Source organism: Pongo abelii, chromosome 8, assembly GCF_028885655.2.
Source record: "Pongo abelii isolate AG06213 chromosome 8, NHGRI_mPonAbe1-v2.0_pri, whole genome shotgun sequence".
Taxonomy (NCBI): Eukaryota; Metazoa; Chordata; class Mammalia; order Primates; family Hominidae; genus Pongo; species Pongo abelii.
Window position 1 is genome coordinate 105,562,277 of NC_071993.2, and position 25,129 is coordinate 105,587,405.

Below are 25,129 nucleotides of genomic sequence, written 5' to 3' on the forward strand. Positions count from 1 at the left end.
GGTGTCATCAGGACTGACCTGGATACTGGGGCTAGCCAGTGATGAAGCAGACATGGAGCCTGGGTCTATAAGGGCTGGTATAGAGCCTGCGATCATGGGTACTGGCTGGTGCCTAGGGCTATGGGGACTGGCCTGAAGCCTGGGTCCACTGGGGTTGGCTTGGAGATTGGGTGTATAGGTGCTGGCTTGGAAACTAGGTCTGTGAGGGGTGACCTGGGTCCTCAGGCCATGGGGGCCAGCATGGATCCTGGGTCCACAGAGGTGGTCCTGAAGCCTGGGTCCATGGGGACTGGTCCAGCCAGCACTGGGATCTACTGAGAATGGTCTAAACCTTGGGTCTGCTGGAGCTTGGGGGCACAGAGGTTGACCTGAAGGATAGGACAAAGGGACTGGCTTGGCACCGGGCATGCCTAGATTCTGTGTCCATGGGTGTCAGCCTGGTGCCTAAGGCTAGATGTGTCATCCTGGTTCTGGGGTAGTCCTGCAGCCTGAGGCCACAGGAGCTGACCTGGTGCTAGACGGGTCTAGAGTCTGTATCCACGGGCCAGCCTGAAGGCTGAATTAAAGGGTGCTATCCTGATGGCTAAGGCTGCAGGGGTGGTTTGGATACTGTGTCTGCTGGTACTGGCCTGATCTGGCCTTTCGGGGTGGGCCTGAAGCCCAGGACCACTAGGGCCAGTCCAATACTGGGGCAGGCCTGGAGCCTGGGGCTGTGGGGTCTTGCCTGGTGCAGGGTGGGTTTGGAGACTCAGTCTGTAGGTACTGGCCTGGAGTCTGGTCCCAAGGGGGCTTGACCAGTGCTCAGTTTTACTGGGGCAGTTTACATGGGGGCAGTCCTGGTGTTGAGGGTCTGAAGCAAAGTCTGGTGTTCACTTCCCTCTCCTTCCCCCAAGTGCAGGGTGTCTCTTTCAATGCTATGCTGCCTAGGGTTGGAGGAGTAGTATAAAACTGTTCTTCCTTCCATATTGAAGAGGTTCAATGTGTCTTATTTCTGTGCTCTACCTAGGTGCTATGATATTTAACCTGGCTTCCTTAGCTCTTGTGAAGGTATTTTCACACATAATTGTTGTGGTTCAAATGTATGTTTCTGCAGGGAGACAAGCTCTGGAAAGTCCTATTCTGCCATCTTGCTACTATACTCCCAGCCTTCTTCACTGGCTAATTTTAAAGGCAACCAGTCATTACATTGATGTGCAGTGGTTAAAGTGATCATTAGCAAAAAGGTCATGTTTCCTAAAGGGAATCTGAGCTGCTAACTAATAACCAAAACACCTTTAAGACCAGCTGTGGGTAATTAGCACATTTGCACCAGTGATTTTCTACTCTGGTTTGAGACAGTCCAATTCAGCAAATAATTTTTTAGTGTATGTTAGGTATGGATGTGTACTGCTTGCTAGAGGAAATATAGGCAAAGATTTTCTACTCAGTGATTTTCTACCTGATTTGAGACAGCCCAATTCAGCAAATAATTTTTTAGTGTATGTTAGGTATGGATGTGTACTGCTTGCTAGAGGAAATATAGGCAAAGATTTTCTACTCAGTGATTTTCTACCTGATTTGAGACAGCCCAATTCAGCAAATAATTTTTTAGTGTATGTTAGGTATGGATGTGTACTGCTTGCTAGAGGAAATACAGGAAAAGTATACCAAGTCCCTACCCTCAAGGAGCTTATATTCTAGGAAGGGAAATAATGACAAGTTTACAAATGACTATAAATACCTGTAGGTAATACCATATATACTACATGCATAAAAGGATACAGATAACATGTTAATGAGTTTTGGAAGCAGAAGAGAAAACATTCACTTAGGATAATTCAAGAAAAGCGTCAAGAAAGAGTTGGTGGTCTTTGAGATAAACTTTGAAAGATAGCTTGAGTTTTATTTAAAGGAGTTGTTGGGGAAGGCAATTATAAATGTTGAAGAAATCCAATCATACACTTACACACTTAGTTCCTCTTTCATTCATCAAACTTTTATTGAGTACCTACTGTGTATGAGGAGGACACAGATTACTAAAAACAAAGTCTCTGCACGTCAGATTTCAGTCACTTTCAACTCAAATGTTTCTCCTCCTCATGGAGAAGGAGGAAAAAAAGAGATGAACAGATTAACTGCAATGTCATATGCTCAGTATTTCATATAAGTCCTTAATTAAATACTGTATGTATTAGTCATGGTTCTCCAGAGAAACAGAACCTATACCAATAGGATATATATGTATATATACACACACAAAAAACATATATACACACATACATACATACACATGTATGTATATATACACAAGTGTGTGTGTGTGTAGATATACACAGATATATAATATACATATTTTATATATATATACACACACACATATATACAGAGAGAGAGAGAGAGAGAGAAAAAGAGTGAGAGAGAGAGAGAGAGAAACAGACTGATTGATTTTAAGTAAATGGCTCATGTAATTATGGATGCTGGGAAGTCCAAAATCTGTAGGGTAGGCTGCTGGCAGGATGGAGACCCAGGGAAGAGCTGAGGTTGCAGTTCAAGCCTGAAGGCAGTCTGCTGGCAGAATTTTTGTTGTTGCTGTTCAGGGAGGACCAGTCTTTTCTCTATTAAGGTCTTCAACTGATTGGATGAAGCCCATCCACATTATGGAGGGTAATCTGCTTTACTCAAAGTCTACTGATTTAAATATCAATCTCATCTAAAGAATATCTTCATAAAATATCTAGAATAATGTTTGACCAAATATCTGGGTAACATGGCCTAGCCAAGTTGACACATACAATTAACCATTATACTATGTGAGAAAAATGGAACAAATTTGGTCCCAGCCTCCATCCATCAGATTAATCAGAGTGGCTGATGGAGTGGCATACTCAGTGTAAATCTGAGTTCAGCCAAGAACATGTAGGGCTGAGGGATGGATTATTGGGAGAAGTAGTTGACTACAAACCCTGATTATCTCTGCATGTTCTTGATGAGTGTGCCAGACTGCAAGACTTATGTCTTCTGATAAAAAGTAGTTTCTGTAGCTACTTACACAGGCAACTAAGTTGTCAAAATGACCACAGCATGACTACCATATAATTGCCCACCCCTGCGGGGAGGAATATTGGCTTGTTTGCTGCTTCCACAATGTTTGCTGATAGCCTAAAAAGTGCTAGACTTTTGGCCTGAACTCCTCAGCTGCAGCTTAGACCCACTGCACGTGTAGCATAAATTTGGGCCCACTGCGTTGTTCCTATGGGACTCGGTGGCCAGGGAAACCGACGCAAATATGCTAACGATGCTTGCTGAGTATATAAAGTCTTCTGTTTCTGACCTAGAAGACTTGGGCTTGAAGCAGCAAAGGCAAACTTGTTAGCTTGCAAATAGGGTAACTCTCAGGCCCTTCACAGTTCTTGACAGCTATAGTGACGAGGATGGGATGCCAACAGTGACATGACTTTCTGAAAGAGGAAGGACAGAGGCTTTGCAGGTTGGGTTGGGGATATAAGAATTCCCAGGAGCTGGTAGTAAATGCTCTTACCAAAATAGTGAGTGATGCTGAGGAGTAAGGATTCCCCAGTGTCCTATTTTTAATGAACAAAAGTAGAACTAATTATTTGGAGGCAAACAGTGATAGGATTGAAACAAGCCACCAAAATGGTACCTTGGCTGTTGGTCACTTTCCCAAGGAGGGTGAGGGAAAGGATGTTTATTATGACAATGGGATAGCAAGCCCTGTGATCCTAACCCAAATGCAATGTGGTTGTGCTTATTGAAAGCTGAAATAGATGATGTCAGTAATTATGAACTTACCACCTGACATGGGGCTTTGGAAGGGCTGAAAACATTGGAAATTCATTTAGTTGAGCTGTGAGCAGCTGTCACACCACTCAAAACTGAAAGTAGTAACTAAACCAGTCTTGAAAAAGAACATATTCATTTTTGCACTCACTCACACTTTCCAATTTCAAAGTTTAATACAAAGCTACAGTAATCAAGAGATTATGTTATTGGCCATAATCTCTTGATTACTGTACATATACATATATGTATAAAGGTAGACATAAAGATCTATGGAATAAAATTGAAAGTCCAGAAATAAACCCTTATATCTATGGTCACTTAGTTTTCAATAAAAGTGCCAAGACAATTCAGTGGGAAAAGAATAGTCTTTTCAACAAATGGTATTGGGACAACTGTATCTACATGCAAAAGAATGATGTTGAATCTCTACCTCATATCATGTACAAAAATTAACTCAAATGGACCAAATACCTAAAGATAGGAGAGCTAAAACTATACAAATTCTTAGAAGAAAAAATAGGAGTAGACCTTTGTGGCCTTGAATTGAACACCAAAAGTACAAATGACCAAAAAATAGATAAATTAGAGTTCATCAAAATTAAAACCTTTTGTGCTTAAAAGGACACCATCAAGAAAATAAAAAGACAACACACAGATTATTGGACTTCTGGTTTCCAGTTCCATATATGAGGAGTTTAGAAGTCACCATTCCTTCTGAACAATAAATAAAAAGCTGAACAGTCTGAAAAATCAACAATTTTTCTTGGATCCATTAGAGAGGTGAGGACACAGGGCAAACCACTGCCCCCAAAATTGGAGAGACAGACAGACAGACAAATACAGGGAGTCATGGCATACTGCAGCAGACAACCTGAACTGTGACTGTGCTGGAGGCTCAGTGTGGACAAGTTTGAGAGTTTGCAACTTCCGGGGAACTCAGTCATTGGGAGAACCCCCACATTTTTGTGAGTTTTACCTCCAGGAGCTCAACCAGGATCTCACAGCAAATACTGGGCAAAAATTCTTCACGCTTTCAGTAGGGGCAAGGGGAAAGGAACTATTTTGAAATATGCCAGAGGACTCTGTTTTTTTTTTTTTTTTTTGTTGACAGAGTCTTGCTCTGCTGCCAGGCTGGAGTACAGTGGCTCGATCTTGGTTTAGTGCAACCTCCGCCTCCCGGGTTCAAACAATTCTCCTGCCACAGCCTCCTGAGTAGCTGGGACTACAGGCACACACCACCATGCCAGGCTAATTTTTTGTATTTTAGTAGAAACGGGGTTTCACCATGTTGGGCAGGATGGTCTCCATCTCCTGACCTCGTGATCTGCCTACCTTGGCCTCCCAAAGTGCTGGGATTACAGGTGTAAGCCACCGTGCTTGGCCTCTGTTCTTAACAAGTTCTGCCCTCAGGAGAAACTAGTTAACCATAGCCTAACCTGTTGGGGTATTATCAGAGCCTAACTGACCTAAGTGAAAGGAAATACCCAACTCCAGTCAGCTCTAGCCTTCCATGCAGGAGAAGGGAAATACCAACTCCAGCCCACTCTAGCCATCCTGTTCCACCAAAAGGGGGAAGAAAAATACTGAAAAACACTTATGAAGTTCACAGTCCAAAGGCACAGGCTCACAAAAACTCTGAGACCTAATCATAGGACTACAGGATGCTTCCTCTCCCCCGATACCTTACCACCATATTACTAAAGGCTTATTTACAATTGTTCTTTTTACCTGATACATCACAGCTATCCAGATAAATTACAAGGCACACTTAAAGGCAAAAAACACAGTTTGAAGAAACAGAGCAAACATTAGACATGGCAGGGATGCTGAAATTATCTGAACAGGAATTAAAAACAGCTATTATTAATATGCTAAAGGCTCTAATGGACAAAGCAAATAGCATGCAAAAGCAGATGAGCAATGCAAGCAGAGAGATGGATATCCTAAGAAAGAACTAAAAAAAAAAAATGCTAGAGATCAGAAATACTATAACACAAATGAAGAATGCCCTTGATAAGATTATTAGTAGACTGGACATGGCTGAGGAAATAATCTCTGAATTTGAGGATATATCAATAGAAATCTCCCAAATTGAACAGCAAAGTGAATAAAGACTGATTAAAACAGGGCAGCATATCTGAGGACTGTGGGACAACTACAAAAGGTGTAACAAACTAGAAGGAGAAGAAAGAGAAAGGAATCGAAGAAATAATTGAAACAATAATGACTGAGAATTTAGTAGTAGATGGACCCCAACAATTCTAATAACAAAAGACAGTCATAAGTACTACAACAGGGCTACAGGAGCCTTGAAGAAAAAAGCTTTATTTCCTGAATGGTTTCAAAGGGAAGCAGTGCAGTTTTATTTTAAAAGATTTTATTAATTTAGGTTCAGCTGGGAGGTCCATCTGAAGATAGTGGTATGGAAATAACATATTGAAATGAATCAGAAAACTTCAGAGCTGAAGGGAACCTCAGATTGTCCAATTCAACCTCTACATTAGAGACAGATACAGAGCGCCCAGTGCCCTACAATGAGTGAGTTGGTGTCAGAATGTGGAATCAGATCCAGAACTCCTGGTCTTCCAGGAGGTGAGCCTTCTATCCCAAGGCCTTCCTTCCTTCCTGCTGTCATCTCATTGTGGTGCCCTGGGGTAAGGAGCCTTCTCAGGAACATGTATTATTTGGGTAACTAATATTACAAATGTCTGCCAATGACGTCTTGTTGCACAGTCTTTCCAAGTCTTCCCTTTAGCTCCTCCCTTCCAGCCAGTAGTAATATCTCCTACCTCAGACATCTAAAAAACCTATTGTCTACTGATCATTTGGATCCCTTCCTCCCTCTCTTATTTTCACAAGTATTTATCGAGTACTTCCTATGCAAGACACCTTATGTTAGGCTCCGGGGATAATGAGTGAACAAGACAGACTTTAACATACACATCCATCATCTATTAACTCTCTCTCCAAGGCTTTATGCCACCCAACACAGATTGTAAACATGGAGAGAAGGAATCTAACATTATTTTTTATGTTCTACAGAAACTAAAACTGTGCTTTGTTTTTGTGTATGTCATAAGGTTCTTGAACAAAGATATTAAAAAGAATTATCGGTGAAATTTGTAAAGATACTAAAAAACGGAATAGTATAATAAACCACCAAATGTTCTGCCATTCTCATTTCAAAGTCTGATGACAGGTGACAGAGAGTGTAAATGCGGATGGTTGGGCCAGTGACAGGGAAACTCTAGGCACTAAGTTCAGTCGGGGATCCCAGATAAAGGGCCAGGCAGTGAGATACACCACTATTATTTGTATAAAGGGCAATAAACAGGAAGCAATGAAGTTTGCCAAGTGCTGGTGGCAAGGGCAGGATAGAGCATCAGGTGCAGGGAGCTTGAGCTAAACTTTGCTGAGCAGTGCTGCCTGCCTCTGTGCCTGGCTGTGGGTGGACCATACCTCAGGTTGGTCTTAGAGACACTGTGTGACCTCTGATGTGTGACTGAGCGTCTTTCCCCCACTGCAGCCTTTGCAGATGCTGTTCCTGTTGAGCGATGCTCTGCTCTTCCACCAGCCTCTCTAATGGCTGCCTCTTCAGTGAAGACCCCCTTAGCCACACTTTCTAAAGAAGCCTCTCCTCCTTATTCAACTTAGCAACTGCTTCCTACACAGCATTCGGAATTTTGTAATTAATTGTTAGTTTACTTGTTTATTTTTAGTCTCCCCTTCTAGACTGTAACCTCCAGTGAGAACAGGGATCTTGTCTTTCCCCTTCACCTCCATTTCATCAGAATCTAGAAGTGTCTGGCACATATTAGGTACTCAATAAATAGTTGTCAAATGAATGAATGATAGACAGTACTAAATATTTTGTTAATATCTCAAAAATTGAAGCAAGAGTTGAGTACAGAGGAGTAGAGAAAAATAAAAAGGTAGTTAATAATTTAATCAGGGCAACGTAAACCTCTAATACAGTTCTCAATTCTGGCTTCACATTAGAATCACTTGGACTTTAAAAAAAATATCAACACCTGGGATCCTCTACAGATCAACTTGACAGGAATCTCTGGGGTTGGTGCCTAAGCACAGGTATTTTTAAGAAGCTCCCTAGGTGACTATAATGTTCAGCCAGGCTTGAGAACCACTGCTCTAACAAAGAAAGGCTATAAGGATTGTCACAACAAGACGAGGGTGAATTTTAGAATAGAAGGCAGGTCTTCTGCCATCAAATTTAGGGTAAGTAAAAATGGTGTGTTCTATTGAATCCTTTCAATGCTTAAAACCGAATCAAGGATGAAATAAGCAGAGACTGATAATAGTTGAAAGTTAGTAAGTGAGGTATCTAATGACTGACAGATTTTTTTTTTAAAAATGTTATAGTGTAGTACATTTAAATAAGAAAAAGCAGAATTTATTTTTATTTGTTCTATTTTTTAATAAAGACTTTTGCTTTTATTTAAACAAGCACAAAACCGTAATTGAGTTAGAAAAAAACATAATGTATTATATTGGTTCTATCAGCGGCTTATTTTTTGGTTCTTACAGGTCACAACCAGACATCGTTGTGCCCTTAATGTTTGCAAATATAGTCTTTAAGATGAAATATTCTTAAATTTGTCATATTGTGGCATTCACAAAACTGCCTTCCAACCTACCAAAGTACATTTCTTTTTTTCCTCTTCCTTCTTTCTTTTTTCTTCCTCCCTCCCTCCCTCCCTCCCTCCCTCCCTCTCTTTCTTCTCAGGTCATTTTTAGATAATTGTTTAGTGTTTTCAGTGAGCTGATGAGGTTAGGTGAGTGCAGTTCTTCTCATTCCAGAGCTGACCTTGCTCCTCACTGTCTGCACGTTGCTTCCAGGATGGCAAATCATGTTCCTAAACTCAAGTGCAGCAAGACTATAATTGCTTCTTCTCCCTAATTGATTTAGGAGGCCACACAATTTGCTGTAGCTGTAATCCCTCAGTATTGCAATCTGGGAACAATATAAATGGCTGATGGCAGAGTGGGATTTTCAATTGTTGCTTCTCAGTGATTCACATAATGTGCTGTCATTAGCACTTTGATGTGACATATCATGGTTTCCAGGGCTTATTGGGCCATTTATAAATACCAAATGAAGGTGTTGGGGCTAGTATTGTACCCTGGTTACTGCCTTAATTGCCTTCACTGGGAAAGGTTGCCAGCATCTTCTCCGGAGGGAAATAAAATGTAATTTTTAGTTTGTCTTTAACTATTGCAGTCAATTCCTCTCAAGTGAAGGAATCATAGTTTTCCTTTTTTGTTCTTCTCATTTTCTAGTTAAGTTGCTAGAAAATTATAAAAAGTTAAATTACTTTTACCAAAAAATCTACTTTTTATCTTTTAGTCATCATTGCTTGAATTGATTTCCAGATATCTAAATATCAAATGTATATCAACTATATGTCAAATGTATATTTGGTATCAAATGCATCAAATATATATCAAATGCATATCAAATATATATTTGATATCAAATGTTTATTATCTTACCACAGTTATATTCAGGTTATTAATGATAATTATTGTGACTTACAGAATTTTAACAAAGTGACTTTATAAATAATAATAGTGATTAACATTTATTGAGTATTTACTATGTGGTAAAAGATACATATGCATTGGCTCGTTTAATCTTTCCAACAACCCTCTGAGGTAGACACTATTACTGTCTCCATTTTATGAGAGGAAATTGATGTTTATTGATGCTTATAAATCCAAGGACATATAGCTAGTAAGTGGTAGAGCTGGTTTTGAAACTCAGGTCAGTCAGATTCCAAAGCCAATACTTTTAAGCAGTACATTCAAATACTTCCCTGTCTCTAACACCAGCACAGTTAGCCCCATTTCACAGAGGAAGAAATGAAGACTCATGTAACTAGAAAATTGTGGTGTGCATTTTGAGCTTGCACCTTCTGATTTTAGGTCTAGAGCGCTTTCTGTTTCCCAAGGGGGCTTGCATCGGCATGAGCTGTTACAACTGCTAGTGTTGTTGCCGACATCCTGTGCACACCGCTCAGGCTGATAAATAAGCAAGGGAGGAGAACTCCTAGTAGAAAATCAGAGAAGCGTCTAAGTGAAAGCATTAGGGGCAAAAAAACTGCCTTCCTGTCAGATAGTGCAGAGCACAGGCTCTGATTTGAGCAGCCAGGGTTTAAAGACACAGAGGAGAAAAGAAGCAAGTCATGTTCCCTGGGCATGCAGCCCAGGCACTTTGGCCACTGACGTGGAGCCAGCCTGAGTCTCAGTGATTGATCCTGCAGCCAAGGATGCCCTTCTCTCAGCAGCCGCAGGTTCCCACAAAGGAAGGCTGCACATGGTGAAGTCTTTGTCAGGGCCCCTAATGGAAGCATTGGGTTTCACATCACAGCTACCCCTAAACAGGTACACTCTGCTTCTTTCATCCTCCTGATGGCTCCCACGGGAAAGAAAAGAAAGAGAAAGGCGGCTTCACCAAGAAACAGGTCACAGGCTGGTTTGGCTGGGTTTTGTGCCTCCCCCGCCCTACCACCTCCAGGTCTGTAGCTTTGAAATTCTTTAATTTTCATACACCCTGTGTGGCCACTGGACAGCAATGGGAAAAGTTTTCTTAATTTTTCCTAATCCATCTAACATGACTCACTGGAAAATTAATGCCTCTGAACCTTAAATATACTACTGCTTCTGTTTGGAAGCTCCTCCCCAGACACCAAACTCTTCTTCCTATAGCTAACTGGCCCTTTTTAAAGATTCAGCTCAGGCATTGTTTCCTCCAGAAAGCCTTCCTTGATGCCCCATGCCTGCCCTCCACCCAGTATGACTTCTGTACTCCTCTTCTAATACACTATAGGGCTTCTGTTATAGTCCCTGCTAACTTGTCTATCTCTCTATCTCTACTGTAAGCTCCTTGAGGGCAGGACAGTGTCTCTAGTGTCTAGCATAGTATCTAGCACATAGCAGGAATGTAATAAGTGTTTATGAATAAGTGAAACATGAATAATAAGTGAACATTTGCATAGCTATTTAAACACAATCCTTTTGAAATACTCTTTTTTCTTTGAAAAATAGGACTTCTTTAAGATCTTAAAAGCAATAATGCTGATTGTAGCAATTTTACATACAAAAAATTCATGTAAGAAAATAAAAACTGCCTGCAATCTTACCACCCAAAGAAAACCACTTTTAACATTTCGAGGTAGTCCCTTCTGTAATTTTCTACATGTATGTATATATACCAAATCAGAATCCTGTTTTTATACCTAATTTTCTCAAAGATTGTAACAGTAACTTCTGGAGGTAGAGGTGGCATTTTTATTCCAATTTAAGTGAAGGGAAAACTGGAATACCAAGATACACATCTAATTAACGGCAGAGCTAGGACTAGAACTCATGAATCTTACCATAGTTCCAGGCTCCTGCTATTTCCTATGATGCCTTCTAATTAGGTGGTGTTCTTCTTCTTCTTCTTTTTTTTTTTTGAGACAGAGTCTCACTCTGTTGCCCAGGCTGGAGTGCAGTGGCACGATCTCGGCTCACTGCAACCTCCACCTCCAAGGTTCAAGTGATTCTTCTGCCTCAGCCTCCCAAGCAGCTAGGATTACAGGCGCCCGCCACCATGCCTGGCTAGTTTTTTGTATTTTTACTAGAGACGGGGTTTCACTATGTTAGCCAGGATGGTCTCAATCTCCTGACCTCGTGATCCGCCCACCTTGGCCTCCCAAAGTGTTGGGATTACAGGCGTGAGCCACTGTGCCTGGCCTCAGGTGTTGTTCTTGTATCAATCCAGCATCAATGGAACATGGGTTTGTAACTGGGTGTCCTCGCTCTACACAGGGAGAGATTTAAGCCCTGTGTCCACACCATGGCTTGGCGGTGCATACTGGGCATTGTCTCTAACACTTTGGAGGGAAACAAGGATGGAGCATCTAGGATCTTGTGATAGGCTCATCAACTGTGCTAGGCAGGCACCAGTAAGAGTCAGAGTTTCCTTCTGATGGTCAAATGATATCTGAACAGCGATGGCTTGGCTCAGAGCACGTTGCTATGGGAACTGCAACCACAGGTTCAATCTCACCATAGACAGTGAATTGTACTCCAATCCATGACCAATGACTATATTCCAGAACAATGTGCACAGCAGGCACTCAATAAGTGTGCACTGGGCTGAACTGAATGTATATTATTCATCAGGGAAAGTAGGCAAAAAAGCATGCTGGCAGTAAATTTCCATACCACTGTGCCCACTGTGGAAAAGGCAATCCAATGTGATCTAGCTTTTTATTTTATTCCAAATAGAGGACTAAATTGTAGTCCCACAAACACACATCAGATTATTAGTTCCACAGATGAATTTATGTGCATGTCCCTAGAATGTCAAGCACGAAGCCAGACACAACTGAGGTGTCCATGCTTTGTGAATTGAATTGTGTGAAGACAGCCTGGTGTGGGAGTTAAGAAGATGTCGACTAGTAATTCACCATTCCTTTCCCTGAAAGCTCTGTAAATCAAGCTCTTAAAAAAAGCAGCAAGCTAAATTCCAAAACCCTCTCTGAGGAGAAATGCCCATGACTGGTGGGGTCTGGACTATGTCCATCAAATGTGCAGATCTCTTCTGCACAAACATCGCCTACTCCCAAGGGAGCCCATGACTGACTGACCAGCTGTGGAGACTCACACGTCCCCACTTTCCCAGTGTTGGGGGGGCCAGGGGAAGGGAGTGGGAGTTGAGTGATGAAGCATGGCTGAACTAAATATTCTCCTCCCAGGAGAAGGAAAATGTCATAGTAGGAGGTGGGTGGCACTTTTCTGGAGGAATAACCATGAAGAACATGTGGTATATTTGAAAATGATCTTTTCTAAGGACAAGTTTCTCTTCTAAAGAGCTATCCTCATATTCTCTCTTACCTTAGATTGGGGCTGTTGAAATGGTCCTGCCAGAGCTAGGCTAGAATGCCACAAACTGGGATTAAAGTTGACTGGGCAGGGGGAGGGGTAATATGGGATATGGGTTGAAGAGCCATAAGGCCAGGATGCTCACTTTTTCTGAATTTATTCAAAAGCACTGGTTTTGGGAGGCAAAATGCAACTCACTAATCCCCTAAGCGCTTAACAAACTCTCTTGAAGATTTAATCACAATGTAAAATCCACAAGTTTTTATTGGCAGTGTTTAGTTATCAATTGCACAACTCTCTGAAGTGGCAACCAGTACCATTCCCAGGTCTGTCTCCATTACACATTCCAGGGGCCTGCTGGCAATGTGTGTCAGATTGGTGTTCTGGTCTAGCCTTGTAAATTCCTTCCAGGGGAGACTTAGGACACACTCTCCCAGCTGCCAAGTTCTCTACTTATAAGGTGCAGAATTTATTAGTGCAAAGAAAGATAAAAAGAAAGCCTGCTACCTTTTTAAGTGCTTTTACATACAGTTTCTGTATTACAGCTTGGTGTTTCCAGAAATACAGCTGCCCAGATCATTTGAGTCTTTGTGCTGAATCAGTGGAACTTGTTTTCTCTTCCTATGAACTTCTATGAGCTCTGCTCCACCATGTATCAACTGAGGTTTTTGTGCCATGCTTTTAAAGAAAGTCACTGGCAGCAACTCTTATTTGAGGAGGACAAAGCCATGAGGACTGACATCCTTAACTTACAGATGGCCATGCAAATGTCCAAGAGGGTTGATATGGAATCCAAGTTTGTCCAACTCTGGAAATGAAGCCTGTCTAGTCTCCCAAAGACCATCTTTTTCCAGCCTGTTTTCTTCTCTCCAATTTCCCAACATGCCTGTTTTCATTTCCAGACTCAATTCTAAGGCAATGTTGGCCTCAGACACAGCAAAGACATCAAAGAGGCTACCATAAGAAATAGTGTAGTCCAGTGAAAAGAAAACACAATTTAGAACTGGAAAACTCTGAGTTCCAGCTTTCTTACTACTCGTCTGACCTTGGATAAGTCACTCAATAATGTCACAGAACCTTAGTTTCTCTTTAGCAAAATAAGTATAAATAGTCATATTCATCTCACCAGGTTCTTTTCAGAGCAATTATAACAAATTGCAATTCTCTGATTTATGTTTATTTATTTTCCATTTCTCAGTACAGTTCACTACATTGTAAACTCCAAGAGTTCAGCAACCTTGTCTTTTTGGTTCCCCACAGTGGCCCATTGCCAGGAATAGCAATCAGCACATAGTACATGATCAAGAAGAGTGAATGAAATTTGAATGAGTGATGAAAGGAATAAAGGAAAAAAGGAAAGAAAGGAAAAAGAAGGACAGAGGGAAGTGTTCAGAGCACTGTAGATGCCATTTATGAAAATGATCTGTACATTGTTAATTATTATCTGCATCTTTTATAACTAACATTTGATGCGTTAATTATGCCAAGGTGATCTGTTTAAAATGTAAGTTAGATCAGGTAGGTTACTTCCCTAATTAGGCCTTCCAATGGCTTTTCATACTATTTACAAGTCAACTCCTTTCAGCTTACAAAGCCCTAGGTGATATGACTCCTGCCTACCTCATTTCCAACTTCTCCCCCTTCCTCATCATGCCCTGGTCACCCTAGTGTTCTTGTGTTTCCTCAAACGTGCCAAGTTTGTTCCTGCCTTGGAGCTTTTGCGTTAGTTTCTTCCCTGGCCTGGAAAGTTCTTTTGTGAAATCTGCATAGCTGGCTCTTTACTGTCATTGGCTCTTGGCTTACATGTCACCTTCTCAGAGAAGCCTTTCCTGCACATGTACCCTAAAGGGCCCAAGCAGTGCTCTCTTATTTGTTGATTCACTTATCTATTACTAGTCCTCTCCAGTGCCTGATGTTCAATAAATATTTATTTCTGTGTGCCATTATATTTGTTTAGTGCTTACATTTCATAGATACTTTTCTAATTGTTTTATTTCTGCAAAAACAAAACAAAACAATCCTCTGTGGTTCCATACTGAAAACTCTCTTTTACCCCTTTCCACCCCAGTTTCCCACACATGTATCTTGGGAGAGGTACGCTAGTCCAGCAAATGTAAGCAACTATGCTAGTTTTACTCTTTGTGATTTAATTGGACTTTCGGAGTCATGTACACCAAGTGATACAACAATTACTTGGTTGTAATTGAGAGGTGGAACTGGTGCTGTGGGTGCTGTGGGTGCTGAGCTGTTCTCTGCTCCGGGCTTGGAAGCTTTCTGGCTCAGGGCTTGGGGAATGGAGGGACTGGTAGAAATAGGCAGAGAGGCAAGTGGTAGGAATGCTCACTGGTTCCAGTTTGGGTTTGTTTATTGTGGGCCCCAGGGCAACAAGTAGTTCTGTAGAAAGAGCACTGAACCAGGGCACAGGAACAGGTTCCAGGGCTAGCCCTACATATCCCACCTCCTTGCCCCTCCCCTAGCTAGCAGTCCCTCAGTTAAATGAGGTGGAATTGGATCATCTCAAGGAGGGATCCCAGCTCTGAAATTCTATGACTTGATGAGAGCAGTCTGATCTTTTGTCATGACCATGACTTCTGTGATAAAGGATAACCCGTGTGATATTTCTGATAAGCGTAGCTTTTCTGGGCCGTGGAATTTCTCTGATTGGCCAATAAGGTGACTAGACAAACCCATATTTCTGCTTTTGCCCTTCTAGTTTATTCTTCTCTTTCCTTTTCTTTCCTAGAGAAGTTGACGCTCTTGGTAAATCCCCTCATTGTCACACAGGGCTCATCATCTAACTGTAATTGCACTTCAGCCACTCCTCAAGAGATGGGTTCCTAGTGTGTCTGATCTTGGATAACACTCCCCCATCTGCTTTCAACATGTTGCATTTGATGTTAACTAATGTCTCCTATTAGCATTAAAATAAAACAATCGGGCAAAATTCACTCTCAAGCAGAGTTCAAACAGGCCACAAGTAGATGGGGAATCTCAACTGCACAAGGATTGTTTTTTTTTTTTTTTGAGACGGAGTCTCGCTCAGTCGCCCAGGCTGGAGTGCAGTGGCGCCATCTTGGCTCACTGCAAGCTCTGCCTCTCGGGTTCACGCCATTCTCCTGCTTCAGCCTCCCAAGTAGCTGGGACCACAGGCGCCCGCCATCACACCCGGCTAATTTTTTGTATTTTTAGTGGAGATGGGGTTTCACCATGTTAGCCAGGATGGTCTCGATCTCCTGACCTCGTGATCTGCCCGCCTTGGCCTCCCAAAGTGCTGGGGTTACAGGCGTGAGCCACCGTGCCCGGCCTGGATTGTTAAAACAATAGTAATAAATATACAAACATATATAAATGAATATATGTATATTGCATACTGCACATACATATGTATGTGTATATATAAAAGTGAGTGAGTGAACAGATGTGTGTGTGTGTGTGTGTGTGTGTGTTGAAGCCAAAAGTCTGTGAAATGGATCAAGGGAACAAAGACAAGAATGTTTCTGTTCAATGAATGAAATTAACTGGTAACAGCAAGAGGAAAAATATTCTCCTAGTATGGAACAAGGCATGATCAACAGAACTGAATGATATGGAAAAGGAATTGGGAATCTTCATCCCACACTTACTGGTAACGGGTTAAAATTCTGGTCCACGAGGTGATTGTATCCATGGTCAAAAAATGAGTGCCGTATCACAACATCAATGCCCTGATTGGCCAGCATTCCTAAAGTGTTCAACCATCTAAAAGGCAGAGAAAAAGAGCTACATCAATATATTTTTAAAATGGCATATAACAAGCTCTATAGAGATTGGCTACTATATACACATATACACCAATCTCCAGTCACCAAATTTACCTAGTACTTTAAAGAGGGTTATTTTAAGCATTAAGTTCACAGCTGTAATATATTTTAGAGATTATCAAATCCAACCTCTTCATTTGATAGAAAAAGAAACAGAGGTCTAGGGGAGTAAAATGAACCGCCCTTGATCATTAAATAGTTTGTTGTTAATGACTTAACTTTTTATTCCTGAAATACTAACAAATGAACACCCTAGCCATTTATAAGCCTAATATCCCTCCTGGCCAGAGGACATACAATTACAGAAGAGTGCACATTTTGCATTCCATCCCTCAAACGCCCCTGCTTATACCCTGTCCCCGAACATGTACCTTTAACAGAACTCTAACTCATATACTCCTATGACCTATGCAAATATAGTCTAGTCATTAGCAACCCTCGTATATCACTGTCAGTAGTCAATGCAATAATAATTTTCCTTGGCACTATAAGTAACTATTCAGGGATTCAAGTATGCTACCATCACACATATTTTGCAGTGGAGGACCTGCACTGTTCACATACTTATCATCTATCCTACTATGCCAAACACCCATTTTCCAGGGCATGCCATCCTTCAAAAATACTGCCCTCTTGGTTCTTCCAACACTGCTGACTCTGCCTTCATTATTTACACATTCATGCATTCATTTGGGCTTCTCTTTCTCTTCCTACTTCTGAAACTTAGGGAAATTTCTACTTGTAATAATACATAGAATAAATGTGACTTAGAGATTCAGTCTTCTCTATATGAAAGATAAGGCATTTCACAACTTGTCCTAAACATATGTGTGTCCAGCTTTATCTGTCACCTCTTCCCCATCTTCTCTCACCCTAGACCCCATTTCCCACAGGCTCCAAGACACATGAAACTACTCTTGGCTACCCAAATACACATTGCTTTCTCACACTTACCCAAGTCCTTATACATGTTTTAACTTCTGCTTAGAATTCCCTTCTACTCTTCTTTGAACCTACCCCTTTTCATCTGGCAAATTTCTTCTCATATATTAATCTCCAAATCAAGTGTCATTTTATTCTAAACTCTGCTGCCCCAGCCAACAGTGGTACCTTCCTCTGTACTTCCCCAGATCTCTTATTCATAGCCTCAGAAAGTCCACAGAAAGAATCACTTAACTTATTTCTCTGCCTTTCCTCTGTCAGTTCTCAGTTCATCAAGCATAGACACAATGTCTGAACTTGTACCCCAAACACCCATCACCATTCCTGGCACACCGCAGGTACTCAAAACTCTGTTGACTTGAAATCTGTCTGGATAAAATTAGATTCTCGGAACTTTGAGAATCACCATTCAGCACACTGGGGAAAATTACGCATAGTTATGATTTCCCAAATCTGAAACCATATGGAGCTCCAAACCCGTGACTTGAAGAATTAAGTTTTTTCCTTGCTGGAATAAAGAGCATTGCTAATTTTTATATTGTGAATAAATATTATTCCTATATTCAAATGTTTTTTACATTTACAATTATATTTTATTCTCAAAAAAACTAACAAATATTTACTGACAATTAGAGTTATAAAACTAAAACAAAACAAAACAAAAAGCAAAGCAAAACACAAAAGTTTTAAATCAAAAGGGAAATCTGACTGTAATATAGTAGAATCATTTTTGTTGTTGTTCTTCACATTGGAACATTGTGACCCAGGGAATTGAAATTACTTTTGGAACACGACATGGCTAAGCAAGCTACTTGCCTTCATAATTTTTATTAATTTAGTAATCCTATAAAATCAAGATAACAGGTTTAGCTTTTCCTTTAGCCACTGAGACATACTATGAAATACCTTGTCAAAGGCTGTCCTGTGGTAGAACTATAACATGAATTGTGGGCTAACGCCTCCTAAGTAGTGTTCTTTCTATATTGAAATGGCACAAATACAATAGGGTCTATATCTAACAAGTATTTTAAAAGCAAATTGTCTTATTCAACTTTCCATCCCTATGCTTGTCAAATGAAGGAAGAAACAAAACAATGAAGAAACACATAATCACATATGTGAGTCCCTCCATCTAGCAGCATCTTCATGTCAATACAGGGCTCTATCTTGGTATTTTTATATGTGAAAAGATCCCACTTGTTTACTCATTCATTATTTATTCAATAACATTAGTCAATGCTAAATGCTAGGCATTGTTTTCAGAATTGAGAAGATATTAAAAAACGCTCGTGTGACCATGTAGATGCCTGTGTATACACCTTTAAAAGAATCATATCAAATTTCTACTTTTGACCTCTACAGAGCTTAGCTTAGTGACCTGCATAGAGTATATACACAACAAATAAATATCAATTCATAAACCTGATGTTTTTACTAGTGTATAGGAAGATATTTAAGAAATTAAGAATATGCATTCTCCCTGCAAACCTACACCCCTATATGCACATGCAAGATCTGGAGCATTCAAAAATGCCTAGAACCAAAACTACTGCTTTCCCATGGCTTTAGGAATAGAATGGTTAATATGAAAGTTATCTTCATCTTCTTCCTATAATAACAAGATCCTTCAGAGAGGGAAAGCAATGGTCTTCCCAGGCTCCTTTCTATGCTTAGCTACAGACAGTTGATAAAACGACTGGTATATCTAACCAAAGATGCTACCCTGCCATTATTGTCCACTCCACTAAAGGTAAATATCTACTATATACCAGACACTATTAAGTGCTTGAGACACAGCAGCATGCCAAGAGTATTTGTGGTCCGCCAAAGAATCTCAAAGCCCTAGCTGGGAAACCCTACTTTTGAACACTTGGTAGCAGAGAATCCCAATTTATGCATACATGCACGTATATGTCCTGGTGAACTCAGAGTTATGTGATATATTGACATTTCAAAAAGGCTGGAAAAATGCCTTCTTTTCAATTTCTTGCTAGCCTCCTAGAGCTTCCTAGAATGCTTTACTGCTCCCCTACTCCCCCACCCCCAACAGGAAGCAATTTATGCCCCTTGGAGAACTGGACTCAAAGGGCACATTGCTGGGTGCTGTCAGTGGAGTTGAGACCAAATGGGTGACAAAGAGGTACGAGAGATCGGGAGCAGAATAAACTAGTTTTCATCAGATCTACGTCAACTAAGCATTGGATATCTGAATTACAACCGGAATATAAACAACTATGTTGATCCGTGTTCTGCAAAGTGACTGTAGGGATCTATGGCTATTTGGCTGATGCTCATGAAAAGGCAGTTCTCTTTTCCAACTTCCTCCATGAAGGTCTGCAGTATTTCTCATTTCATATCATTCCCTAAAGGGAAGAATGCTCACAAAACCACTCAGTACAACTGGGCTGCTTGCTGGGCCCTGCAGCAGCGTCCTATATTGAGTACTGAGCAAATGCCATTCCTCTGCTGATTCCAAGGGGGTCCCTGCAGCATTGATTCCCTGGCTTCTCACTCTTTCAACAGGTCTCATATCAAGCCAGTGGAGAGTGGGAGTGTACTTTTGTGGAGTTTTTTTGGCGGGGCGTGGGGGAGGGACGGAGTCTTGCTCTGTTGCCCAGGCTGGAATGCAGTCTCAGCTCACTGCAACCTCTGCTACCCAGATTCAAGCAATTCTCCTGCCTCAGCCTCCCAAGTAGCTGGGACTACAGGCGCATGCCACCACACCCGGCTAAGTTTTGTATGTTTAGTAAAGATGGGGTTTCACCATGTTGGCCAGGCTGGTCTCAAACTCCTGACCTCAAGTGATCTGTCCACTTTGGCCTCCCAAAGTGCTGGGATTACAGGCGTGAGCCACAGTGTCTGGCTGGGAGTGTACTTTTGAAAGAAGATTCTTAATGACACTATATCAAAGGTGAGTCACTCCACTTCATGCATTTGAACCATGCTTGCTGACAATGTCTGTGCTATACAATGTTAGATGCTGAGGACACAGAAATGGAAGACCCAAGGTATCACTATGAATTACACTGACTCATTTTCTTCATCTGTGTTTGCCAGAACTCCATCTGTAAAGGCAATCCACTTGACTGGCCTGATTTGTCCTTCATTAATGTATTAAAGAAGCTGCCTCTATACAGGGGAACGGAAGCTGCATGATTAAGAACAGCTGTTAGTAGCAAAACACATAGCTGAGGGCAAAGCTATGGTTCTTAGGAGGACATTGCTCAGTCAAAAATCCAAGGCCACAGGACTGTACTGGAGCAGGAACAAGTCACTTACTTAGTGATCCTGAGGGATTTGTCCCTGCCACATGACACTGGCAGGCTAATGAGAGGCCCTTATGCTTCTGGCTTAAGTCATTCTCCAGACAACTGTAGTAGCCTTCAAACTCATTTTCCTATTCCTTCCCAACTTTTGTGAATACCATTGACAAAGTCAAAGTTTTAAAACACAAGTCAGATTCTCCAGATTTTCTCTCTGTCTCTCTGTCTCTCTCTCTGTCTCTCTCTCTCTTTCTCCTTCACAATCTTCAATGGCTTGCTCTGAATATAGAACAAGTCCTCACTTCCTCTACCGGGTTTTTAAGACCTTCTGTAATTTGGTGGTAAACCCTTTCCTGAGTCTCAGTCCTCATTGCATCCTCGCAGATAACAAGGCTTTAGTCACATCAGTCATTCTCTGCTCCTCTGTGCCTTTGATCATAATGTTTCTTGGGCCTAGAAGGCTCTCCTCTGCCATCACCATGACTCCCACCTATAGAAATTAGAGTAATCCTACTATGCTTCACTCAAATACCACTTCCTCCATGAAGTCCTTCCTGATACTCCCAGTCACAGAAATTCTTTATTCCTTTGCATGTCTGTCATTTTTCTTTTGTAGACAGACAATGTGAGGCAGAAAGGCAGGTGCTCTACTGCAGTGGTAAAGAAGCTGTACTCTGAAGCAAACTGCCTGGGTTTGAGTCCAAGCTGTGCCACTAACTAAATGAGTGATCTTGGATAAGTTACTTCACCTTTTTCAGTTTTCTCATCTGTAAATGGGATAATAACAGCATCTATTTCACTAAATTGTTATAAAAGCAGTAGCATCGATTTCATTGGTTGTTAAATTATGAAATATAAATAAAGCACTTCAGACAGCGGTAAGCACCGTATCATTAAAAGTATGATTACTACGGCACTTACCTCCTACAGCTTTACAATGTAGTTATCTCCTATCCCAGTTCCACCAATCATATTTTTTTCTGGAGGGAAAATACCATGCCTTATTGTTACCTATCTCCCAAGACTATAGTGAAAATTGGCTTAGAAAATGTATGTTGTTTACACTGTGTTTTGAACTTTAGACATTCAATAAAGCTGTTATTACTATAATGATTACTGGTACTACTATTACTTACTATAATCTTTGCTCTGATGCCTGTGCCTGACATTTTAATATCTAGAGAAGGTGTTGGTCATTGTTGAATGGTTTAAGACATACACGAATGAATGAAATGAACTTTCAATGGGAAACATGCCTCACCCGTAGGATGGGCAGAATAATCAGCAATACCAGTTCACTGTCCTTCCCTCCTGAAAGCCCCTGAGTGTGAACTTGCAAGTGTTACTCACAAGAATCCTGCAGCATAGGAATCGGATAGATTGTTTGTGCCTCCAGCTGAGGTGGTCACCACACCTTCAAGCCAAATCTTCTTTCCTGGAGTGTATGTATTAACCACCTATTTACACAACAAAAGCAGAAGGGGATAATGAGGTTTTAAAAGCTATTCCCACATGAGAAGAAACACACATTCCCTTAAGGAAGTTGATCTGATTTCCTGTTTTCAGGGGGTCATGATTTGTGCTTTTTTATGATGATGCACCCATTTCAGTGAGTTGGCATTCACAAACCAAAATGCATTAACATTGACACGTATCCACTTAAAGAAATTATCATTTTTCCCTAAGTAAACCCAATTGATAATGTGACAGAACAAGTGCATACTCTAGGAAGTAAACTGACTGCAGTACTTTCCACTAAAAAATATAAATCATGTTGTGTTTCCATATCAACAAGCACTGAGAAACAATGCTTTTCAGTCTCTCTTATAGCACATCTATGACACATGTACTATCTAAAAGCCACGAATGCATCACAAGCATCAAAAGTCACAAATCGCAAGAAGGTAGAGAGAATGCTCGTGGGAGATGTATTTTATAATTACTAGTACAGGTATATTGTAATCACATTTTGAAAATAACTGCAGTAAGGGTAAAAAGAAAAGTCACTGACCCACAAATGTCACATCCCACTCAGAGAATAACTGTGTGCCTTCCAAGCAGAAGCAAAACTTCTTGTCGAAAGGTGGCACACTGAAGATTTGTAATGGCCTAGTCTCTGACCCACAAGGTGAAGATTGACCAAACTATTCAGATCAGGGTGTAGATGCTCGGGACCGCAATCAGCACTTAGGAGTAAGATTGTATACTGGGTAGCCCCTGAAAGCAGAACCTGAGTCAAAGGCTTGTCTACAGGTAGTTCACTCAAGAAATAATACTAAGGAGCAGGAATGAGGGACTGGGGGACTGAAATAGGGAAGAAGGGAAAACTAAGACAAGGATGCATTTTCAAATTGACAACCAATGCTGGCAACTACTCAGTCTCACAGGGATCTTGGTAAGAGCCTTACAGACTGTGTCTTAGAACTTACCCCCAAGGGGATACAAGGGAAAGCGTGAGTAGCCTTGTGACCATTAACCCCTTGCCCCTCTATCCCTATTTCACGTGCAGGCCTGAGTGCTGAGCAGATTCTCCGAGTGTTCCTCATCTCTGCCTCAGAGAAGGAAATAAGAAGTGAGGTACTACTTAGTACACTGATACCTAGCTGGCTGCAGCCTGCATGCTGGCCCAGCCCTGATCTCTACAATGATGGCTAGAGTAGGAGGTGGGACTGGGAGGATGCCAGCTATGCACTAAAAAGGCTGGATAAAGAAAATAGTGTATTTAGGTCCTATGGCCCCCCAGCTACTCTCCTAGACATACACACCAAAGAAATTCTTCCTCAGGTCTCTAAAGAGGTAAGAATGAGAATTCTTTCTATGTCACTGTAGCAGAGGTCCACTGCTAGAGGAATGGAAAAATAAAATATGGATATATACTATACAATATTATGCAGCAGTTAAAACAATAAAGTCAATGTAAATCCAACATCATGAATAGTCTTTAAAGGTTTAGTGGTAAATTAAAAAAAAAAAAACACACTGAGTGAGATTTATGGCACAATGTTACTTATAAAATTGCTCATTCACACCCAATAACACTAAATACCCTATAATGACACATGCCTCTTAAGAACATATATCAAACACATAAGGAAAGCATGTATAAGAGAGAGGTGAAAACTGAAACAAAAACAAGACCTTTCATGAACTGATGATAATAATTTGCTGTTAGTTTAGGAGTATTATGTTAATTTAATTCTCTGCACCTGAGGACCTTCAAAAAGAAAAAAATATATGTGGCCAAACCCATGGGTACATAGACATCAACAATCAATCATATTCCTCTTTTCATTTCTAGCGAGGTACAGCTCCCTGCCCTCTCTCCCCACATTTGCTAGAGAATTTGAATTATTTGGAACATATTTTGGGTTTGCAAAGTTACTGACCCTTTTCAGAAACAAAGTTTTAAGAAAATTACACAAATTTGAGATTAAAGTGAGTATTATGATCATAAATGGAAGAAAAATCCTGAGATTAATGGTGGTGGTCAATAGCATGTTGGTAAAGATTAAGTAAAAACTCACTTTTATACACAAAAAAAGAAGATTCTTTTGAGGATACCACCAGGTAGTCCTCTCAACCCTTTCAATACTGTTCGTGCCCAACTCAGGGGAAGCAGGGAATTGTAGGAATAAAAAAGTAAGAAAAATGCCTTAAATAATCAAAAGACACATCCATATGGCCAGATTAAAGGACTACATCTATGATTTCCCTTAAAATATAGTGCTAAAAAAATCTGTATACATGATAAACTATGCACTTCCTTTATGAGTAACCAGAGCAGAATAATATATTTGTGTTTTTCTTTTTTTTGTCTTTGGCTTGCAGGATATTTAATGTTTAATTTTGTGTTCAAAGATAGATTTAAAGGCAGTTAGAGAAAGGAGCTTTGGTTAAACAAAACAAAAAGGTAAATACTTTAACATAAATGAACCTTGAAAACATTAAGCTAAGTGAAAGACGCCAGACACAGAAGGCCGCATATGATATGGTTCTATTTATATGAAATGTTCGGAATAGGCAAATTCATAGAGACAATAAGTAGACTAATGGTTTCCTAGGGTTGAAGAAGAAGAGGAAGTTTAAGATGGGAGGGGGAAAGGAGAGTGATTGCTAATCAGTATGAGTTTCTTTTGGAGGTGATGAACGTGTTCTAAAATTAGATTGTGGAGATGATTTCAAAATTCTGTGAATATATTAAAAACCACTGAATTTCGTACTTTCAAAGGGTGAATTTTATGCTATGTGAATTATATCTCAGTAAATAAATACGTGTAAAAGAACACATTAACAAAAGGAGAGGTATGGTCTAAGTAGGCAAATAACCATAACGTGGAAACAAGAATGTACCCTGGAAATTCTGGGTTATGCTACATGCTAGTTGTGACACGTGTAGCAGTTATTATCTTGGACTTCAATATCTTCATCCACATTTAAAGTCATGAATTTGTAGTA

General features: G+C 40.6%; 1 protein-coding gene across 2 annotated transcripts in view; it reads right to left on the reverse strand.

The window, feature by feature from the left end:
• HPSE2 (heparanase 2 (inactive)) overlaps nt 1–25,129 on the reverse strand; it is a 752,987-nt gene that overhangs the window by 137,852 nt on the left and 590,006 nt on the right. For both annotated transcript variants that reach the window (XM_024253747.3, XM_024253744.3), the window contains 2 exons: nt 22,025–22,131; nt 16,293–16,407 (listed from right to left, as the gene is read on the reverse strand). In XM_024253747.3, coding sequence (XP_024109515.3) covers nt 16,293–16,407; nt 22,025–22,131 — 222 coding nt within the window. The remainder of the gene's footprint in view (nt 1–16,292; nt 16,408–22,024; nt 22,132–25,129) is intronic.